Source organism: Corvus kubaryi, unplaced genomic scaffold (genome assembly GCF_017639235.1).
Source record: "Corvus kubaryi isolate FWS band 111438036 unplaced genomic scaffold, C.kubaryi_AGA036_p1.0 split1-131, whole genome shotgun sequence".
NCBI lineage: Eukaryota > Metazoa > Chordata > Aves > Passeriformes > Corvidae > Corvus > Corvus kubaryi.
This window is the reverse complement of record NW_024582073.1, coordinates 28,284,917-28,304,887: the sequence shown is the minus strand read 5'-3', so window position 1 is coordinate 28,304,887 and position 19,971 is coordinate 28,284,917. Positions and strand designations below refer to the sequence as shown.

Sequence of the window (19,971 nt, the reverse complement as noted above, 5' to 3'; positions counted from 1 at the left end):
CTTGACACAAAGGTTTTACATCCTGAAAAGAAACAGTAGAGTAACAAAAATTTAAAAGAAGCTTACTCAGAGGTATGGGAGAAATGTAAGACATGGATCCAGTGGAATGGGCAGAGATTTCTTTTTTGTCTTGAATTAATTTCCCTGAATATTGAATATAGATGGTAAATAGAGCATACCATGTATCAGAAAAACTGGAATTTTATCATGACAACTCTAAGGCAAAAACTGTTGTCTTTGCATATTGAGGACATAACTTATAAATTCATTATCATCTACATGAAGAGAGATGGATCCCAGAGAGAGCTGGGTGACCAGGAACTGACATGGAAAAACGTACAGTCCCAAGAACTGCAGAATGGTACCTGGATACCTTACTCTGAGAATGATGACAGAGCTGTTCTGGATGTAGTTAATTATCTTTTGTGATTTTTATATTTTAAAGGGTATAAAGTCCTGTTTGAGATATTCAAGGTATTGACTACTAAAGTAAGTCTCAGGTAGAACAGAAATGAGATACAGTACAGATTATTTTGTCAAATTTCACAGCCTTTCTTATTTTTTGGTTATGTTTAGGATTGGGTAGCATGTCATCCTTTCTTGATCTGAAACCCAAGTAAAGACTGCAGTAATTTATTTTACTGAGAATTGAGTTCACCTGGGGATTTAAGAGTCTGAAGTTCTATTACATTTATTGTGGTTATTATTACTGCTGCACTTAAAACCTTCTGCTTTGCTCAGCTACACACTGTATAAACATAAGACATCATAAAGAGTTCCTGAATAACATAGATTGCAATGTGGCACAGCAAGCAACAAATGATAAAAAACTAAAAGAGAAACATGCTAAGCAGAAGCTGCCCAGTCCCCAGTCTGGAGTGCTAAGCAGAATAGTATCTTATCCAAACCTTTTCTGTGGAACAGGTGCAAAATATTTTCATTTGTGGAATGTGATGGATTTGTTTAATATGCTTACTCCATAAAGCTGTTAGTGTTTCAGTAGAAAGACTTGTGTTGGTCTTCAGTAGGCATAAAACTGGAATTTATGGGCTGCGTTTGCTATAGGATATGGCTGCTTTGAAAGCACATCAGCAGCTGGAACAGAAGTATTAAAGCACTGTTTACCAGTTTAAAGAGTGTTCAGGTGAAGCTGCCACTCGAAGAAACCACAGACAAGTCATACAGATAAACTTCCCAAATTCCACTACTCCTATCACATTCTCTTAACTTCAGTTAATTCCTCAGTTCTAGTGTTTTATATATTTATTTATTAGCTTGACTTACGCTGCATTTTTCTCTGCAGAGACTATTATGCTAACATTTGAAACTGCTGAGTTACATTGATAAGGCCTAATTAAAACTTGTGTTGAATTTTAATTTGATTAACTTGCAAATTTCTCATTTTCTGATCTACTGTTTATAACCCTTTTTAATTTCAGTTTTGGAAAAGGTCAATTACGAATTTTTAAAAGCCAAGAGCATTTTAAGGATGTGTAGAAAAAGACTTCAGCTGATTGAAAGTGACATAAACAAGAAAAAATGTAATGACACTTAAATATGTGTCACACCCCATTAAATGCATAATGTGGTCTTCAGAACCCCTAGAGCCAAATAGTAGCTCAACTTGGAAATCATTATTCAAATTGTCCATTTGATCTTCAAAAGTAATTATTATAATTTTTTAGGGGTTTTTTTGAGGGAACTTCGTGCTTTGTTGATGCTGAGGCAGATCAGTATCAACGTGTTCAGTGCCTTTTTGCATCTCTTCCAAGAGACAATTAGAACACTAAATATCATTAAAAGATATGTTTATTACAATTCACTTCAAATGTATTGTCTTGTGTGTCGTAGTTTATTTTAGTGTTGTGTTAATCTGAAATCCTCTATTTCTGACAGAGAATGAGAGAAGGGGAGACACAGCAATTCAGTCTGCCTTTTCCCATAAATGTAACTTGTTTTATTCTTCATCCTAATTGAGATTCAATAGGAACTTAATCCTCCCGTGTCAACTGGTGAATAAGCACGACATCATAAATATAAATTTTATTATCTTGAAAGTGCAAGAAGAGGCATAGACATGCTGTGGATGTGGTTTTGCCTGTCCTGACAGAAATCAAATACCTGCTGGATTTTGCTTGGCATCTTCAACTCCCATAAAAAGAAACTCAAGCTGTTGAGACCACTGGAAACATCAATTTGTAGCTTCCTTTTTTTCACACACAACTCCTGTTTTTTCTCCAGGCTATCATGGCTCAGCTTCCCCAGGAGGAGAAGGCAAAGATTGCCGAGCAGGTGGAGATATTCCATCAAGAAAAGAGCAAGCTGGATGCGGAGGTGGCCAAGTGGGATGACAGTGGCAATGACATCATTGTCCTGGCCAAGCAGATGTGCATGATTATGATGGAAATGACAGACTTCACCAGGTAAGGACAAAATAACCCCAGCTGAGGAGCTCAGATGTGCCACACCTTCCCCTTTCTGCTCAATTTGTACCCTTTCGAGATGATTCGCTGTGGTTTCGGGGATGCAAAGCAAGGAACACTCGTCACATACACTGGTCTTGTGTATTTCTCCAAATGGGATTAATCACGTGAAGTTTTTGTGCTATTTTCAAGCCTCTTTTATTTGCAGATCATTCTGAATTTCAGCAGCAAAGTTAGTCTGTGACCTTACAGACACTCCAGTGACATTTCGTTTAGTACCCATCTAAATGCATGCACCTCTCTGAACTTTGAACATTTCAGCACAATTTGTGTCAATCAAAAATAATGGCAAAACTATTTATATCATTTGAACACTGAACTTCCTTCCAAAAAAAACCCAAAGGAAATGAAACTGGTTTGATCTAATGCTTTGTGGGAGTCTGTCAGTATTGATTTCTTTTATTTTGCTTTCATTTTTTTTTGTCTATTGATGTCTCATTCTTCTCTAATTGCATAGCATCAAAAGACCATTCATTGATGATACAGTGTAAACAGAATTATTATCATTAACAATGGTCATATTGTTAATCACACCGGGGAGAACAGTTTACAAGATCCTTTGCATTCCAGATCACCATAATAAATTAAATTTCATTCAGTGTTTATTTTTAAAGTGAGTTCAAAAGTTTAAATGGTATTTATCAAAATGTGATTACACAAAACAGGATGAAAATCTTCCTGGTTTTCTTCAGGATTAAAATCAGATATCCATTTATTCATCTCTTTGTGTTGTTCCATCCCTGGAAGTGTTCAAGGCCAGTTGGCTGGGGCTTGGAGCAACGTGGTCTAATGGTAGGAGATAGAACCAGATGGATAGGATATTTTACAGAATTCTGTATTACTTTTGTATTTGTATTGTCTTTGTGTCTCTGATCGTTCTGCCAGCAAAAAAACAGACTGATAGCTGCCCAAGCAGTGTCACTGTATCATGGAAGGTAAAAATGATAGCCTAAAGCAACAGCCCAGAATATGCACATTTTCTGCAACCTCCTGGACCACCTTTGATACATTGAACATGACACTGAAAATTTCATAATTATATTTTCTAGCTTCAAAAGAACAGAACTAATCTGAGAATGAGAGAAAGCTACTGTCACATTTGAAGTAAATTAAAAAAAAAATCAAAGTGCACCTCTGTCTGCATCAGATTCAATAAAAAGTTGTTTAATATATTCCATTAAAACAGAAACAAGCCTTTCACACCTTTTTGGTTGGCTGTAGCCTCAGCAGTGTTAAACTAGAATAATTTTTCAAGTGCATGGAGTCTGTGACAGTCAGATCTGCTCATGTAATTAATGTAGAAGCACACGGGGTCACCAAGAAGTATTGTTGCTGCAGTTTAAGTTCACCAGAAGTGGGATACTTCTATTTCATTGCCTGTTTAAGGTGGTAATGAAAGTCTGGAAAGAAGACTAAAATAGAAATATGTTTCAGCATGTTATTCTTTCCATTATAGATAAAAAAATCCAAAAATAATGCAATGTTGTGCTTAGAAAAAATGCCGTTTCATTAAAAAAAATGAGTATATTTGATCATATTATGATTTTCCACATTAAAAAAAAAAAAAATGGAAAATGAACTCGCTTCCAGCTGAGCCTTTCTCAGAAACAGCAGCAATTTTATTGGTACAATCAGGATTAAAGGTTCGAGTCTGAAGCAAACTCAGGAAGGTCTGTGGTGAAACTTTTTGTCTTAATACATTTTGGTAGCTTTAATGACGAAAATCAGAATTTTGTGCATCAGCTTAAAATATAGTGAAAGATCAGTCTTAAAGCTAGTTAAACGTTTTAAGTGTAACTTTTCAGTGTGTAACATAAGGATTATGCTTCACCTATCTTTATTTTCCAACAAGAAGTCTGCTTAAAAAAGGTTTTCTAAAATGTGACATTTTTGCCCTAGACATGATGGGCTGAACATTTAGCACTGGCTTGGGAGTCACATAATTTTGAAATAGTTGTGTATTCCAGGAAGAACACTGGCTTAATGAGCACTTAAAAATGCATATACTATTAAGTACAGCTCATGTGCTTGAAGGCACCATCGGACTAAATTGCCAGTGAGGCATTTTGTAAGGGAGAGGAAATACAGCAGACAGATTTCTTAATCAAGCTGTACTATAAAGTACTTAAAAGGCGAAATTGTAATAAATTAAGAGGACATTCGTGTTACTGTTTTAAAATCAAGCACTAAACAGGGTCACTGAAACTGTTGCCTTTCATGATTTATTGAGATTGTGGGTAATCATCTTGTGTTTCACAGAGGGAAAGGCCCCCTGAAGAACACATCCGATGTCATTAATGCGGCCAAGAAGATTGCAGAGGCAGGATCCAGGATGGACAAATTGGCACGGGCAGTAGCTGATCAGGTAGCCCCAAAATGAGCAGAAATACAATGTAACCACTATGGATAAGTTGCCTTTTGCAGGAAAAGTCTGTCTTGGCAGAAAATTACCTGTTGGGAGTCTGGATCCTGATCTTCCCATAGAAATTGGTTCTTCTACACCCATCAGCATTTTGAAGAACAGGAAAGGCTCTGTTGAGTCTCTCCAAAGCTCAGAAATGCCTGAGTGTGGCAGCCTCACTTCTGGGCCTGTTAGAATTAGACAGAGACTCTTTCAGGTTGGAAAAGACCTGTGAGGTCACCACATCCAAAATGTATTTGCTGTTAAAAAAGGAGTGGGGACTTGGATGCTCCGTTCCCCTTGCCAAGTGCCTAGGAATCCTTAGATTCTTTTCAGCTCATTCTTCTAGCAATTTCCCTTGATATGGAACTTTACTCCTTCAAGGTTCTCTGACTACCTATTTTCTGGTTTACCTCAGCATATTGTGCATGTTGTGGGGTCTGTGTCCTCACTCCCATTACCAAATTCGTGTCACAGCTGGACAGATGAACTTGCTGTATGTATATTTTCAGATTGGATTATCTATTCATCTGGAGAGCACGAGGAAGCATCATATTAAAAGTCAAGAGCCAAATTTCAAATCTAGGTCCTACATAGCAGGTTTTAGATTCAGGCAAATGAAATGTCACTATTTTTTCCCTTGTAAATTTCCTATTGTTTCTTTCATTTCATTGTCATCGAGAGAAAATTTGCTGGAAGTGGGAACTGGTAACTTCCTTGCCTTTAGTCTTCCTCTTCAAAATAAGTGTGTCTTTTTCTTCTTCGAGTGTGATAGTGTGTAACACACCCTGCCATGGAAAATGGGCCAGAGTGACAAAAACCCCAAAGCTGCCCATTCTCCTGTAACCTCCAAAATGTTGGGTTTAGGTTTTCTTCAGCAGCAGCAAGCATTTTTCCTGTAGTTAACCCATTCCAATCCTTCAAATGTAGCATTTGTTCATTTTAACACAAGAAAGAAGAAATCCATCTGTCAGCTGATGAAATTCCTAGTCTGCAGTATTTGCAGAGGTGGAATATTTTAAAGAAAGAAACACAAGGAGACTTGTTATGCTTAGAATGCCTTGACTTGAGTCACATTTTAAATTTCAGAGGACTGTAACCCTAATAATAAACAGTGAAATCATTTTGAGAACGAAGTATTTGTTTTAATGCTTGCACGTTAATGATATTTTACAAAAATTTGGAGACCCTGATGCAATATAAAGTTTTTGTGGACACTTGCATTTTTAATTATTGTTCCAATGAGAGAGCCTTACATTTTTTTTACTCCAGGGTGCTTATATTTAAAGCCTTGACAGCTCTCTAGAAGTACTGCTTTAAAGTTCATTCCTTTCAGTTCATAGGCTTCAAGAATTGAGTAAATATTTTTATATTACATTGGCACCAGTAGGGAGAAGAGGTCTTTTAGGGATTAATGCCTGAATGGTGTGGCAGCTGTCTGAGGAAGAGAGACTCTATACCAGCCACAGTGAAGCTCCAGCTTTGTTTATTATTAGTTTTAAAGGAAGAGAAAAAAGCCAAGTGATCCTTTTGGGGTTATAGACAACAATATATCCAACTACTTCACCATGAACACATTCCTTGCCAGCATTAGCTGCTGGGCCAGAGCAGTGATCTCAAGGCAGGAGCTGTGATGTTGTTGACTCACGTGCATTTAATTCCATCAGTTTTTCTTGAAATGCTTTGATAATATTTTTTTTTAATTGAGCATAAACTCTGAAAGGTGATAAAAAGGCATATTTGGAATCTTTGTTCCCCAAGCTACGCAGGAACGTTGTCAGTCAGACTTTGCTGGGTAGCCCCAAAGAGTATTTACTGGAAACATGCTGTTAGCAATGGACCCTTGTAGCTCTGTTTCATCAGAGTGAATTACCGAGGTCTGTTCTCCTGAGGCAAGACTTTGAATATTAACTACGAGGCTGTTGTTTGTTATGCTGTTGATATTGTGGGGGATGATTCTATTAAGAGTCCCAGAGACTATGAATAAATTGTACTGGAGCCTTTTTTAGTTCTATTGATTATGAAACCCACACAGCATCCAGCACATTTGACCTAATCTCATCCTCTGAATGTCTGCACAAATGCCAGGGAAGCTGCCAGGCAGACAAGAGTTGGCATTAGAGTGGGGATAACCACTCAGAACTGGGTTTTCCTGGACTTTAACTGGTCCATATCGGATGTTAACTTGGACACCCAGCAGGCAGCCTGGAGTTTCAAATTAAACCTGGTCTTTTGGCTGCTCAATACAATACCATAAATTAATGCAGAGCGTAATTTAAAACTATTATTTTCATAATGCTGATAAAGAGGTTTCTCATTTTACAGAAAGGTAGAGTGCATCTTTAGGTTTCAATTCATAAATCTTGAGTTAAATGAAAGGTAGAATTTGAGTTTTCACACTTTATCAAGTACCTCATGTAAAGACCAAGTGGAATAGATCCACCTAACACACACATATTGCCACTATCTGATTAGCTGTCTCTAATCTCATGAACTCAGCTACATCTAATCAATATTTCTGTTTTGTGCAGTGCCCAGACTCCGCCTGCAAGCAGGATCTGCTGGCCTACCTGCAGCGCATTGCCCTGTACTGCCACCAGCTCAATATCTGCAGCAAAGTGAAGGCAGAAGTTCAGAACCTGGGTGGAGAACTCATTGTATCAGGGGTAAGCTGGGATTTGTATTTAACCATTTGTTTCCCATGTAGGACTTGAAAGGGAGTGTTTTTGATTGCAATAATGTACAAAACAAAAATCCACTGATTCATAAGCATTTTTTTTTTTAAATTCTGTCACCAATATTCCAGGCCTTATAATAACTTGTGTAGAGCAATTTGATTTTCCACTTACCCTTTGTTTATACTAACCTTGTAGAATCTCCATTCTTCCAAAAGAAAAGTAATTTCATAGCCTAGAAAGTCATTGCCAAGCTGTGAATATTATGATTATTTGGAGCTTTTGTATATTTGCTCATTATAAATCTTCTTTCCTCTGTTAGTACTGGTAATTTCCTTCCTCTGTGCAGAAGCCAGCTCTATATGAAGTGCATATTGTTAAGATGGTGATGACTAATGGGATTCATTCACTCAGGTTCCAATGCATACTAGGTTTAGCAAAAGACTCTGGAAGGCCAGCAAAATATTTTAAATTTTGATGCATGTGCTGTTTTCGAACACTATTGCAAGCACAATGATTATATACTCTAATACCACCCAGTTATTTCAGTTATTTTCAACACTACAAACCTCTTACACACAACCTTTTGTAGAAATAAAGACAGGCAGCAGTAATATTATAAGCAATGAGTTTTTTTACATTTTTAAAATATTTTTTCTTTTCTTCTCCTATGCTGGCCTTTGAGCCTCTGGGAGAATACTAGAACCAAGCAGTAACAATGACTGTTCTTCATGATTTTTTCTCTCACACTAGTTTAGCCCCATGACACCTTTGTTATCCTCTAACTCAAGTACAGACCATATGTATGTAAATTTATGACATATTCCACTCTCCTGAGTGTGTTTTCAAAACGATGGTGATTTGTGAGACCCAGGATGCTCGAAATAATGTGTTTCCAAATGTGGTTTTGAAAAAGCACCCTTTCATTGTTTAAGCCCAATCAAGTACGAAGATTATTAGGACAACAAGCTTGTGCCCTTCATTCCATCCATGAGATTCCCCAGTGGTGTCACTGGCCTTCCTCAGACATACCAGAAGTCACAGAAAGTGTTCTCAGTCACATAACATTTTTTTTTTTTTTTTGCAAAGCACTATAGAAGGTCTTAAACATTTGCCAGGCTTTCTTGGATCAGACATTCTGAAGTCATATCACAGTCCTAAAAGGAGCTGCTTAAAGGTTCCTGTATCTGTCCTGCAATTGGTCTTCATTTCTTGACGTATGTACGTATGTAATTTTAATACCTTGATCTTCCCACAGCAATGAAAAGATCCTCTTCCATTTTCCTGACAGCAACGGCGTGATCTGTCCTTGTATCACTGACAGCTATGCTGCATCATAATTGCTATGATCTTTTCTTACCTCCTGCCATCTGGGTCCAGCCTTTCATACCCATTGAGTTGTCATGTTCATCTCTCTAAAACAATTCCCGAATCAGTGCTTCTCCCGGCTTGGCTTTTGTGGTTGTGTGTGTTTCTTTTTTCGAGTCTCTTTATTCAGTGTTTGTGGATGCTGAATAAGCCATTGTGAACCTCGAGCATCTCCTCGTTCCTGGAACATCCCCATGCGTTGTGGAATTATAAGTGGCCAAACTGCTTGAGTTCATCATTCCAGTCTGGCATTGTTGGCACCCACTGCTTCCCAGGCTCCATCACCATTGTGTCTCTGTTTGGTGGGGTTTTCACAGTCAGTCTCAAAGGCAAAACGAGCTTCAACCATGGAAATTATTTGTGTCTGTTCCAAAGACGCAGTAAAACTAACCTACAGAAAATTTGAAGATTGCCCAGCTTGCTTCTTCTGCTGGTGCTCTGAACAGGAGGAGGTATAGTGAGTTGAACTCCTGTGCATCCCTTTGTGAGAGCATTATCTTGTGATCTGACATGACACAGTCAGTGCAGAGCTTTCCTGACACTGTTTTCTGAGCTGTTGATCTTCAAGGTGCTGGGTACTGTATGCTCCTTTGCTATCCAGAGGTCTGGTATCCAAGTGCACATTCACATCTGCTTGTCTACTTGCTGCTTCTGCTTCCATCTTCTTCTTCATTCTCTCTTGGATAGCCAATTACAAATAAACAGTATTTTATTTATACCAAAATGAAATACCATTATTTGGCAACTTGCATACAGTACATGTTAGAAGTGCTATAGAAATCCAGAACTCAAGCTTCCCAACCTGTGCCTACAGAAGTAAGTTTCTGTGATTGTGCTATATTTAAGTGTTTAGATGTAAATATCAAGCACCATGACAATTATTACAATATTGTAATTTACTACTGTGTTTAAAAAGAACCACAATACAATTCAGATCGATCCAAAAGATGACTTACAATTCAGAATTGTTATGGGGAGTAGAATCTCTGCTTGAATTTTTTCATTATTAAGAATATTAATCAATATTTATAAATGAAATGAATGTATGCATATGTTTGTTTGGATCTATGTGTGGGTGTATGCATATTTATATATAAAGGAAAGAGACATAAAACCAATTAAAAGCTAAAAGACAGATGAAAGCCACCCCACAGTTCTTACAGTTTTGTTAGAGAAAAATGTTGCAACAACTTCAAAAATACTGTGTACATAACATTTAATGTGCCATATATCTTTTGATGAAACTTCTATTTCTTTTTTTCCCCCCAAGATTCAGTAGTTCAGTATGGTTTATCTCTGAAAATAAGCATAAAGCTGATCGTGTTTGCTTTTTCCTCTATAGATTGATATGATTCTAGCATAACATATGAAGGGTCCTTTTTGACATCAGTGACTTTGCTGCAAATAGGAAAACAGATCAAAAAGTAAGAAAATGTCACAGTCCTGAATTGTAAATTATTTCAGTAAAGGACCCATTATTTGTTTTCCCTTTTCTTTCTCCCATTCCTTCTCCTCTCTGCTCTTTTTTCTCCTTTGATCTTTCCCATCAGACTCCTTCCATGCAGATAGCAAAACTATTTTTACCAGTTGAGTAAGACGTGGCAGTTGGGAGTTAGCACACATCAACTAATTCCTCATTAATATTAACAGAGCAAGGGCAATTTAGACTGTCGGTTGACTTGGCCCTTTATGTTCCAAGGTGAGACTTAATTCCTGATTCCAATGGAGTTTTGAAAAGTAAAATGAGGAAAAAACCTGATACCAGTTCTTCTGTGAGGAGCCCTGAAAACTCAAAAAAGATTGCAGGGAAGAAAGTAACAAAAAATGGTGAGGAGGATGTTAGATAAAAGCAAAAAGAAATTAATAGCGAAAATTGCAGAAGATTTAAAAAGTATTTCTAACTGTGCAGATGATATCCTTGTTCCTAATAAAACTCTCTTTGACCTTGGTCCGTAAACAGATATATGTTTCTGTAATTTTAGATTTCAATATTCAATTTCTAGTTCCCCTCTGAGAATAAACAACCTCCTTTAATGAAATTACAGAGCAAAAGCACTTCAAAATAATTTGCTTTGTCTCTTGCTTTGGTTTATTTAAGGTAATGCCTGTTTGCTTCATAATCACTTGCAGTATTATATTGGAATGAATCCTCTGAGGTGCTGAGAGCACACTACTCTAAGTGAAGTAAATCCCATTTACATATACTTAGCTCTTGCTGATGGCCTTGCCTTTTTGTAGGAGCTACTTTTGTTCAATAGAGTTGCCTTTAATGATGATGTTTCTTATTTGGATAAAAAGATCAGACTTCTAACTCTAGGGCTGCTTTATTTTTCTAGCATTCACGTCTGCCTCTTGTTAGCAAGAGAATTACAATAAAACAGATCTATATATTCATTTCCTATTCTAGAATAAATATCCACTTGTTCTGTTTACTGCTGCTCAGAAGCTGATCAGCTCATTTAGCTACTACCCATTTAGGCTATAAGCTTGCATTTTTTAAAGTTCTTGTTTATATTAGTAGATTTGCCACAGTTTTTCCCTGCAGGATTAGATTGAGCAGAATTTAAGAAAATCCCTTATCCAAGGCAGCTCCTTATCATGTTCAGTTTGATTTAGCGCTCTAAAGATAAAATCAGCTGTATTATCAGAAAATTTCCCAGAGTCTTAAACTTCAGAACCAGACAGATATGCAGGGTTGTACAGAAAAGCAGCCACGTGCCTTTGAACACTGTCCAAAAATACGGAAGCAATAGCTAAAGCACACTCCAAACATACACTTTAGCTGGATCCAGTTCCCAGTTATTTTCCAAGTCCTATTTATCTTAACATAATAGGCTCAACTGTGATACCCAGAGCATGATTCCTATATTCTGTTGAAGGTACAAGACAGTTTAGTTAAGATTTTGAGTTTACCAAGGAGTTCTTGCTTGGTGAATTTAAGTGAGGAGTTTGGCAGGAACAGGAAGGTAAAAGGGCCGGAGCCACTCCATTAATTTTGGGTAGGACATGATGAAAATTGGCATAACACCTGGACTGGGAGGGTGGATACATAAAAGTATGAACAGATACAGGATATACTGCAAAATAATTGTATGTTTATTTATGATCAGAGATCAGAGTAAGGTAACCAGAAAGAGCCAGTCCTCATCAAACATGCATGAGGCTCATTATTTATCACAGAATAACAGTGAGCATCCAGCAGTTATTTCAGGTGAGCTCAGCAGCAGTTTCCTTATCAATTCTGCCTACAGATCTTTCATCTAATAAAAATGGCTTAAATGTCCTACTTTTCTTTCAATTAAGGCTGAATCACTCTAAACTACCTTGTACTATAAAAGCAAGTTGGTATCATGTGGGCAGTAAAGTATCACATTCCTACTTATTAATTCTGTAGACTCAAGGAAAAATCAGGTAATTTGAAGTTCACCTGTTAATAAAAGTGAGCAAGGCCATCTTTCACTGAATTTGGATTAAGAGGATGTACCCAAATAGTTGATTAAGAGTAAAAAAACCCCGCCTTTCTGGGGTGTTTTCCTTTAAAACAAGGTTGGCAATTGGAGAGAACCTTTGCATTTAAAATGCTTAAAATACATTTAAAATATTTGACAGAATGGACAAAGTGTGATTTGGAGTTTGGTAAACAGAGTGATTTAATTCTCCTGAACCAGGCAAGAATTGAGCATTATGTGAAAGAAAGTTTCATGAAGGGAGAGTTGGTAAATTGACAAAACTGTTGGGTTCCTTTTCTTGAAGATTCTCAGGAGTGCAAAAAGGTTACTCAGCTAACGACAAAATGAGTTTTACTATAAATTTATAATAGAAATGGAACAACTGGCCCATATATCCTTGTCTCTAAACTGTAGAGAAGTGGATAAGGAGTTGGCTGCATGGTCACACTCAAAGAGTTGAAGTGAAGGGCTCACTGTCCAAGTGGACACCAGGGATGAGTGTGTTCCTCAGGGGTCGGTGGTGGGACTGGCACTGTTTAACATCTTGGTCAGTGACATGGACTGTGGGATCAAGTGCACCCTCAGCAAGTTTTGTGACAACACCAAGCTGTGTGGTGCCACTGACATGCTGTAGGGGAGGGATGTCATCCAAAGGGACTAGAGAGGTGGGTCTGTAAGAACCTCATGAAGTTCAACAAGGCTAAATGCAGGGTCCTGTGCCTGGGTCAGGGCAATCCCATGCACAAACACAGGCTGGGAGGAGAATAGACTGAGAGCAGCCCTGAGAAGAAGAGCTTGGGGGTGTTGGTTGATGAAAAGCCCCACATGACCCAGTAATGTGCACTGGCAGCCCAGAAACCACGGGGGTGCTGGGCTGCATCCAAAGCCGGGTGGGTAGCAGGGGAGGGAGGGGATTCTCCCCATCTCCCAGGAACCCAGCCACAGTATAAGAGGACACAGTCTTAAGCTGTGCCAGAGGAGGTTTAAGTTGGACATTAGGAGGGATTTCTTCACAGAATGGGTGATTAGACATTGGAATGGGCTGCCCAGGGTGGTGGTGGAGTCACCATCCCTGGAGGTGTTTAAGGAAAGACTGGACATGGCAGGCAGTGCCACAGTGGTGCTGGGTCATAGGATGGACTCCATGAGCTCAGAGGTGTTTTCCAACCTAGTTGATCCTGTGATTCTGTGGAAGAAGTGGATAAAGGACAGCACATGGAAATAATAAGGAAGTAAGCCAAAGAAATAGGGGATATGAAATGGTCAGGGGAATAAAGCCAAACCAAAAGCAGGATAGGAGCATGAAATCAAAGAATTGCAATGTTGGGGAAGGACTGAGATGAAGTCAGGACCGTAAAGCTGATTGAGCTCCACAATAATCTCTACTTTCCAAACATAACAAGCAGGGAGAGAAAATAAAAAGTCAGGGTCTTTATTTTGGCAGTTGCGCAAAACAGCTTCCAGGACAGGAAGTCTGGGGCTGGGGGGGGAAAGTGAGAGAGCTTGATCTGCACTGTGTATTCAGCTAGCTCATGTCATCTGCTTTGGGAGACTTTAAAGACATGAAAAATACAGAGAGATGTTTCAGCTGGACAGTTTAGGTTGAAGATATATTTAAATAACCTCTGCATAAGTGTTTGAATTTATGCAGATATACTGATAAATGTGAGGGTGAAATAAAGCCATAGTAAGTGTACTCCATTCCAAAATATATGGCTATGTGAAGCATATATACTTCATAGGTTTGGATAAACCTTTATCTGGAACAAATCTGTTTGAACTGACTAATACAGAAGTCTCCAGCTCCTGCTGGCACAGAATGTTCCTCAGTACACTGTCCAAGAAGGGACTACCTGACGATGTAGTGACATAAAATATTTATCATCCTGACACTGAGTCAATTTACTACTCCTAAAGGACAAAGGCACCAGTGAGTTATGCAGGTTAATCAAAATGAGTGCTGATAAAATCCCTCATGGTCATATATTCATTATATATGATGGATTTTATGGAAGCACTGTCTTAGGGCTTTCTCAAAGTTAAAACAGTGAAGAATTTCTAATTATCCTATGAAAACATCTTAAATTAAAAAAAAAAAGGCATAAATAGATGTATCTGTAGTGGCTCTAAAGCCATTTGCAATACCTCTCCCAAATATTTGACAGTAATAAGAATTTAGTTTGTTATATGTAGCCTACCTTTTGCACCCCGGTAAAGGTAGCACGGACCAGGAGCCCAGAGAGTTTATGCAGTTGGCTTCCTTGGAGGAATTCAAGCCTGGAGTAGACAGTGTAGCAGCTGAGAAGATCTAACTTCAGTAATCAACCCATTTCAAGTCAAAAGTTGTACAGGAGTCCTCCAGAGGTCTCTTTAAATGTTTGTTCAGCGTTTTGATTCAGGCAAGTGAAAGATCCCACAGGATCTTGTTCCTGTGTCAGGGAGTTCACAGGGTTTTGCCTTTACAAAAGGTGCTGGATTGGATGATAGCACATACGCTGAGCTTTGGGCTTCAGGGGGATCATAACTGTGATCCACAGAAAAAACTGTGTAGAAACCTCTGGAAAGGTTAATTTATTTTTATTAGTGTATGGCCGTTCCTTCAAAGAAGGTGGATGGTGGCAGGCAGAATTTATATAAGGAAAAGCAGATGAACAAAGCTCAAGACACAAGTGAAAAATCCAACAAGAAAATATTTTTCATGCAATCATCTCAGTTCTTTTGAAGCTCCAATTTTTTTGATATAAGGCTATTTTTAGGACTTAGAAAATACCTCATTTTATATAAATGCATATGTAAACACACATAAATATGAAATATTTATACGTCATAAAATACGTCGTAATCTTTCCATTTATCCTGCATAAATGGAAAGATGTTATCTAGAATTTAATTTTCAAAGCAAAATTACACTGCACTTGTCTTCATTAGAATATATTCATGGAGACAAGAAGAATGCACACCATCTATATGTCTGCATTCAGTAGGTTTAAGTTTAGACGGGTCAGACTTTTATCCTTATTAAGAAGCATTTTGGCTCCACAGAAGATGCTCTTGTGCTTTATCAGGTGACCAGTATTCAAGCATTTGTGGAGATTACATTTATTGAAATTTCTCATTAGAAGAATTTTCTGCAAAGAGAAGCATTTCTGATACCAAACAATATTAAGCCATCTAATTCCTTGAGAACAACGCAAAATGTTACAGATTCAAGACTGAGGCTTGAAACAAATACGACCACAGAAAAAGGTTAGAGAATTGAAGGAAATACTGTTGTATTTGCTTCATTACATACTGCATTTGCTTTAAAAATAGTAGCCACTCAACAATTCAAAGCTCGCCTGCTGTGGTAGTTACAGCTTCACTTCAGGCTGTTTTCCTATTCCAGGCCATGCTGAATGAGTTGGGAAGAAAATGGGAATATAATGTTTTTGTGATACACAAATTACACCAGCCCTGCAGTAATTAGCAAGGCTCAGAGACCATTCTAACACAACCTAAGATATGGTCCTAAAGGATTATTCCTGTAAGAATTACTATAAAGAGAGAGAGGACTTTGGTGCTATCTGATGTTTACTTCTTTTCCTGTCTTACTGCCTTTAGCAGAGATGGTTTGGGGCCAAGTGTCACCATTTGGTATTAAATAAGAATTCCTTTACCCTGGGGCATTCGCAGTTGGTCTCCCTAATGCACAGCATAGATTTGCTAATAGGTTCATCCCAAGGCCTTAAATGAAACTGAGTTTTGTTTCTTGCACATGAAATTATGGGGAATGAATTTCCCATCTGAATAATGACAGCTTTAACCCACAATAGGAAATTTTGGATAATATTTCTTACAGAAATACATCTTGTTGCTCCTGCAATTATTTAACTCCTTGAGTTTGAACATAGTGACACTAAATCCCACTTCTAAAAGTACTATCAGATGGTGCTTTTGCAGATAGTAAAAGAGTAACAACTAAAGTTCAGACTTACCAGTTCCTTTGACTTTAATTACACTTCTTGACAACTGGAGTTGTAGATGAGTAACACATATAGAACTACTCCCAGACAAGATTTGCCCTCAAGGGAAAACATCAACAGGTGCTACCAGCCTGAGCAAAACCAACTGCAAATACTGAACAGAACAGCTTACAATAAAGTGTTTAATAAAACTCACAAATGAGATGTATTTCTGTTAAAGGTGGTAGGTCATAATGGCCTTTAGAAAGAGAGCGAACTGAGTGAGGCAGGTTGAAAGTTGTCTTCTGTCTTTAACTTCTGAAATATTTTCTTCCATACTTGGGACATATTATTATTGAAATTATTTATGTACCTCATAAGAAGCAAAGGAAGAATCGTCCTGTTACCACATCTAATCTTACATGGCTGATAAGCAGCTGCATCAACAAAAAGGATTTGTTTTGTGCAATGTATTTAAGACATTGATATGAAGTCAAAGTAAAAACTATCCAATACCAGAAAAATCAATCCTAACCTCTTACTGTTAGATATTCTCAAATGTTTTCTTTTAGCATCAGTTCTTTCTGATTCTGACTAATGCATCATCAAAACCTTGTGAACTGGGTTACCAGGTAGGTAATAGTATGTCTAGAAACTGAGATGAAGTAAACAAGTAACGTGTCCTAAATCTCATCAAAGACCAAATTAGAACTCTGTAAAACTGGATTAGAGCATCAAGATCTGGGCCAAAAGACTGCAGAAACATTTTAATCCCCTTTTTGTATCTGCAACTGGATTCAACATTTCCATTGTCAAAAAGTTAGAGAAGTTACAGCTTTATTCAGTGTCAGGTAGGATGTTCCATATTTCATCATTCCTTAACTATGACAGATGATGTACAAAAAGGATTTTCCCACTTATCCATCATGCCGATGCCCTACAGCAGCTGGCCCTCTTTGGGTCAGAGGTGTGTCTGTGCTAAGCTCTCAGACTTTCATGAAATGTGTCCCTTTGGCATTTTTACATGGGCTTTTCAAGCTCTTCTTTCAATTCCTTACAATCCATCCATTCTTACCTCCTGTCTGTACCAGTCTGGGTAATGCTTCTGCAGGGTTGGTACTCCCCAGCTGCTCTCTGTGCTCAAACTTTACAGACAGCACCCAGGAGTGCCTGTGTGGTGCCTGCCTTTCCCACCACTGTTCATTCTTTTAAGCAAGAAAGAAAGCACACTGGGATTTTTTTTCCAGCAGGTCTTTGAGGTCAGACTGAACATGGACCCTTACTTTAAGATGACTTCTAGTGCCTGGGTGCAAGTGATTAAATCAATTACTTGACCTGCATTCACATAGTTTTCTTATGCTGTTAGGCTTAGCTTACATCCCTTAAGAAAATATTTGATATTAAAGTCTTCATTTACTATCTCTTTGCATTTCCATGCATTCATTTAATTAATCTTAGTCGTGTTCCTTCGAGCATTTGGAAGATTTCTGCACTTTCTTGAATGTATATACATTTTAAAAATGTTTTCATGAGGTGTATTCTTTCTCTGCTTTTATTCAGTAATGTGTTCTAGTGTATGTTCACAACTCAGTCTTAACCTTGCTCTTCACTTAATATTCTCTTTATCAACTACAGAAATCATACTAAGCAGGTCAAAGCAAGATTTCAAATTTAAGCAGTACTAGCCCCAAAACACCATCTGGGGTATAATCTGCTACCCAATCTATTGAACTGTTTATATCACATTATCAGGGTGGAATTTTCCGTATTTCTCCGTATTTCTTATCTTGTTACTGAAAAATATCCTTGGCCATACTCAGTCTTACAGGATTTAGTTGTGCTACTTTCATATGTTTCATCCCAATAAGAGACAGTTTAACTCTTTATCCCTCTAAACTCTCTCTTTAGGAGAGCTGCTGTTACATGTGTAATTTTTCTCATATTTAAGATTATATCCTCTGAACATCCTTCTCTTTATCAGAAGGAGCAACCTGACTTAGGCTTCATGAGGTCTGGTGGTCACAGGAGTTCGAAATATATTCCTACTTTATTTGGCAAAAACAACTGTGGTGCAGTAGTCAAGCCATAGGTTACCTAAGTTATGAATTCACTGAACACTACTTGGTACTTTTTACCATAAAAGCCTTTAAAAATTGGATTTTTCTTTTCTCTTTAGCAGGCCATTAGACATAAATATTAATAAGGAGTCGATGCAATACAGGGGACCAGAGGAGGTTTTCCTCCCCTCTGTCTTCAAAAGTGCAAATAGTTTGTAATCAAGAGATGATGTGAAAACAGTTAAATTATGAACAGCACTATCATCACTTAGCATTCCTCAGCTGCAGCCTAGTTTTGCATTGTGTTCCTGCAGTTACATTTCATCTCTAACAGCCACAGTAACTCTTCATTTCGCCCACTGGGCACCCATTTGTTGAGTTTTTAAATCCACACATGCACTGGTTTAAAGCAGCATCTGCAGATACTGCAGGATAACCATGATGATAAATGTTTTGAAGGTTAAGAAGGAAAATGCTTGACTTCTGTTGTTAGGTGGAGTGACTGGTACTAGACATGAGTCACATACTCTCTTTTTTCAATAGGAGGAAAGGAGAGAAAAACAACACACTGACCGAGCAGGGAATGCACATTAATCATTATTAAGACAGAGAAACTAATCATGATTAGATTACAGTTCACATGATCTTTGTAGCACCAAAAAGCCTGAGGGAAAGCATCAATATTAACTCTGTGTGCTTTTAATACATATCCTTAAAAGAGATTTAAGGAGTATTTATTTCTCCTCTTCCAAAAGGCAGGATCTTATGCTAGCAGTCTTTACTGGCACTGAATAGTCCCCCATTGTCTAAGCAGTTTTATTTAATGGAGTTAGGTTTAGCAGCAGAAAAAAAGATACTGTTTTTTCAATTTTAGTCTGCAGCTAGGTTATTAAGAAAATCCCAGTGGATAATATAAGCAATTATGTTTACTCCAAAACCTGCTTTTCCAGAATTTGGATGATAAAAATACCATTTACAATAAATTAGACTGAATATCCCATTTTAAGTCATCCAGTTTCAGTCCTTGGGATGTCGTTTGAAAAAAAAAGTGTGCCTCAGCCTGTATAGCTGTCATTGTCTAAAAATGTACATCTTTAAAAACATCACCTCTTTGCAATTTTATTGATATTTTCTGGAACTCAAAAGTGTGCTCTGTAAATAAATGTATGCCCAGAATTTTTATACTTCCCTCACTTTTTCTTTCAGCACAGTTTGTCAGTTCTCATTTTCGATGCAAGAAAAACATAATTCTTTTCCTGACCTCCTTCATGCAGTAGTGCAGGAGGCCCAACCCTCTGGATTACTCTACTCAAGGGTCAATCCACAGGTGTGAATTGGATGTTTTTCCCACATGGGGGGACACAAATGTAATTCCTGTTGTAGTCACTGGAATTTTAGCTGCTTGCACTGGTGTGGATGTTTTTGTGCAGTTTGGCTGTACAAAACCATACATAAAATAGAGTCACTTGGGAATCTATTGACCAAATTCATCTGGTTGATAGATTGATGTCAGTCAGCGTTTAATTGGGATGGAGCTTTCTGTCCTCTCTGGTTGTCATCAGAAGGTGCCAAAAATTTTCCCCTTTTGAATCAGCAA

General features: G+C 37.8%; 1 protein-coding gene across 4 annotated transcripts in view; it reads left to right on the top strand.

Moving 5' to 3' along the window:
- CTNNA2 (catenin alpha 2) overlaps positions 1-19,971 on the top strand; it is a 462,234-nt gene that overhangs the window by 425,790 nt on the left and 16,473 nt on the right. For all 4 annotated transcript variants that reach the window (XM_042053728.1, XM_042053726.1, XM_042053727.1 and 1 more), the window contains 3 exons: positions 2,242-2,423; positions 4,743-4,848; positions 7,416-7,550. In XM_042053728.1, coding sequence (XP_041909662.1) covers positions 2,242-2,423; positions 4,743-4,848; positions 7,416-7,550 — 423 coding nt within the window. The remainder of the gene's footprint in view (positions 1-2,241; positions 2,424-4,742; positions 4,849-7,415; positions 7,551-19,971) is intronic.